This window comes from Labrus mixtus, chromosome 13 (assembly GCF_963584025.1).
Source record: "Labrus mixtus chromosome 13, fLabMix1.1, whole genome shotgun sequence".
Taxonomy (NCBI): domain Eukaryota; kingdom Metazoa; phylum Chordata; class Actinopteri; order Labriformes; family Labridae; genus Labrus; species Labrus mixtus.
In genome coordinates, this window is record NC_083624.1 from 26,156,045 (window position 1) to 26,158,628 (window position 2,584).

At 42.4% G+C, this 2,584-nt stretch overlaps 1 protein-coding gene across 1 annotated transcript; it reads right to left on the bottom strand.

Annotated features, from left to right (window-relative positions):
• Nucleotides 1-2,111, bottom strand: dlx2a (distal-less homeobox 2a). The gene is made up of 3 exons (XM_061054451.1): nucleotides 1,586-2,111; nucleotides 1,183-1,367; nucleotides 1-1,036 (listed from the first exon to the last, which is right to left on the bottom strand). The coding sequence occupies exons 1-3, from the start codon at nucleotides 1,902-1,904 to the stop codon at nucleotides 713-715; spliced, it is 828 nt and encodes a 275-aa protein (XP_060910434.1). The 5' UTR covers nucleotides 1,905-2,111; the 3' UTR covers nucleotides 1-712.
• Nucleotides 2,112-2,584: the final 473 nt, after the last annotated feature.

The following is a 2,584-nucleotide window of genomic DNA, read 5'->3' on the forward strand; positions in this document are numbered from 1 at the left end:
TTTTTGACAGAAACATTTTTTTTTATTTAAATAACGTCTGACCATATATAGAACACTGCTAAAATAAATAAGACAAAAATACATTTAAATGTGATACAAGAAAATCAGAGGGTGGAACAATCAGTAGCTCACGGTGGATAATTGTGGATTTACACCAGTAGCCTAAAAAATAAAACTCAAAGCAACATGGGCTATCAAAAAGCTGTGGTAAGATATTTACAAACGTGGATTCAGACACTTACACCCCAGTTTATTCAACTTATCTAATGACATGGGATGGATAAAAACAAGCTGTTTAACACAAAAAATGAGGTCATATTGAAAAAGGCACGATACAGTTAACTTGTGCTACATTTGTGACAGGTTGTCCTGCGATGAATATGTTTGATTCTCAGGCATGGCAAAAAGTGACGTCCGCGTAAAAGCAGGCTTGCGCCCAGGCTGTAATTGCTTTGGGTAATAGTGGTTCATTCATTCCTTGACATAAACAAAATAAATAAATACAAAAATAACCGTAGAAATCTGTGTCTACCATTTGCGAAAACTGGCACGGTCCATGAACCTGTCTGCCTCCATTAACTTCTCCTATGCCTGTGCGTAAAGTTCGCATGCACACGAGGTCTGCAAAATAAAGTTGTTGGCTTTTCTATTTGTTTTTGTTTTTTTACCAGTATTGTCCGATTCAAACCCGATTTTTTTTGTTTGTTTTGTCTCAGAATATCGTCCCAGCGCTTATGGCGGAGTTGTGGTGGTGAATCAAGGGGGGCTGCAGATGCGTCGTAGAGTTCGTGGTTGAGTACCAGGAGTAGTTTGCCAAAAACGATGAAGGCGCAGTCGTGTTGGGAGGGCTGCTGCTCTGAGGTAAACTGGGGTTGACACTGTTCATTCTTTGAGTCTGTGGAAAGTCCCAGGCAGTAATTGGCGGAGAAGTGCAGGGGGGAGATTCACTGGAAGCAACATGTTGCTCTGGAGGGATTTCTCCACTTTTCCACAACTTCTTGAACTTGGAGCGGCGGTTTTGGAACCAGATTTTGACCTGACAAAGAAACGGATGCAAGCGTAAGATTTAATAAACAATATTCTGAGTCTCAACACCGCCATTGACAGTTTTTTGTTTTTTTAAATATTAGACATGAATTAGATATTACACATTTTTTGGATCAATGTCTCAGATGTACGCACCTGTGTTTGAGTAAGGCCCATTGAGGCTGCCAGCTCGGCCCGTTCTGGTAGAGCCAAATACTGCGTCTTCTGAAACCTTCGTTGAAGTGCAGCCAGTTGAAAGCTGGAATAAATGGTTCGAGGTTTCCTAACCTTCTTTGGTTTTCCATTAACCATCCGGATTTCTGGCTCGCTCTCTTCTTTTTCTAAAGGGACATTCAAATACAATGTTATGCATGAAGGGTATTGCATTTCTTATAATGTATTATGCATTCTGTACATGTCAGACAGGGTTTTACACGATAATTTAAGATATCTTTTCTATTTGCATTTGTGTTGTGTCTAACTGCATATTTGCAAGACATACGTGTCAAATCATGTCTGACAACACATAATAACTTAAAAACATCGAGCTATTCCTTACCTGTATCTGTTGGAGTAGGAGATGGGTTGGAGACATAGGAGCCGTATGCACCATAAGAAGAGTTAAAGCCGAGGTCGTAAGACTTTGCGTTATATGGCACAGTGCTCGTGGCGCTGTTGTGGTACTGGTACGAGCCGAGTTGGCCAAAAGGAGACCCTGCGCAGTGGCCCGGCTGTTGGCCGTTGTAGTAGCTGCTGTCCGTCGCCGTGGACACTGGCAGAGTCGGGGACTCCTGCGACTTGTGCAAGCTGTGGTAGTTGCTTGAGGTAATCTGGTTTGAATGCATATCAGTATTTAAGTTTTCAAAAACCCCAGTCATCTTCGAGTTAGAGCGTAAGAGTCTCGAAACCTATGCGCAAAAACTGCAAAAATGACGAAACTGCGAGCTGCAAAAACGACTTCAATGTAGGACTTGTGACACCTTGTCGTGAATCGAAACGCATCCCCGTGTAAACTGAGGCAAAATGAGCAGAAGGTGTGTCCCCTTCTCGGCGGCCTGTGATTATCTGCTATGGTCGGTGGTGGGAGCGCATTTATGAGAGAGCGAGAGGGAGAGCTACTGTGTCTGAGGCAACCAATGAGTAAGGGCCGCACATCTGACTACTCCCCACCGCGTCCACCCTCCATTATTTGTTCAGCTCTGTCTGCACTGAGTGTTCCCCCAATGCATCTAAAAAGGAGAAAGGTACTGTGACCAGACCAGGCCAACCAGGTCTGGTCTTAATCCTTAAACACAGATTGAGTCATTTATCAAAATGTGGAATTGGCCATATAAATGGAAACAAAATATGACGAATATGACGGACAATAACTACAGACTACAACAAAGGTACCATAAAATGAGCAGCCAGAAAGGGCTCACAGTAGTACTGTGTGGTTAGTTCCCAAATATAGAGTTATACGCTTGTCAATTAAACCGATTTATATCAGCACACTGATATTTAGTGGAACCACAAGGCTCTTTGATGTACTTATTATTTTCAGTTTGGTCTAAAAAAT

What these genes read in the sequence shown, in the direction of transcription:
- dlx2a (XM_061054451.1), bottom strand. Translation starts at nt 1,904, where the DNA reads ATGACTGGGGTTTTTGAAAACTTAAATACTGATATGCATTCAAACCAG. An exon ending in TCCTACTCCAACAGATACAG is followed by an intron (nt 1,368 to 1,585) that starts GTAAGGAATAGC and finishes ATGTCCCTTTAG; the next exon opens with AAAAAGAAGAGAGCGAGCCA. An exon ending in TGGGCCTTACTCAAACACAG is followed by an intron (nt 1,037 to 1,182) that starts GTGCGTACATCT and finishes TTTCTTTGTCAG; the next exon opens with GTCAAAATCTGGTTCCAAAA.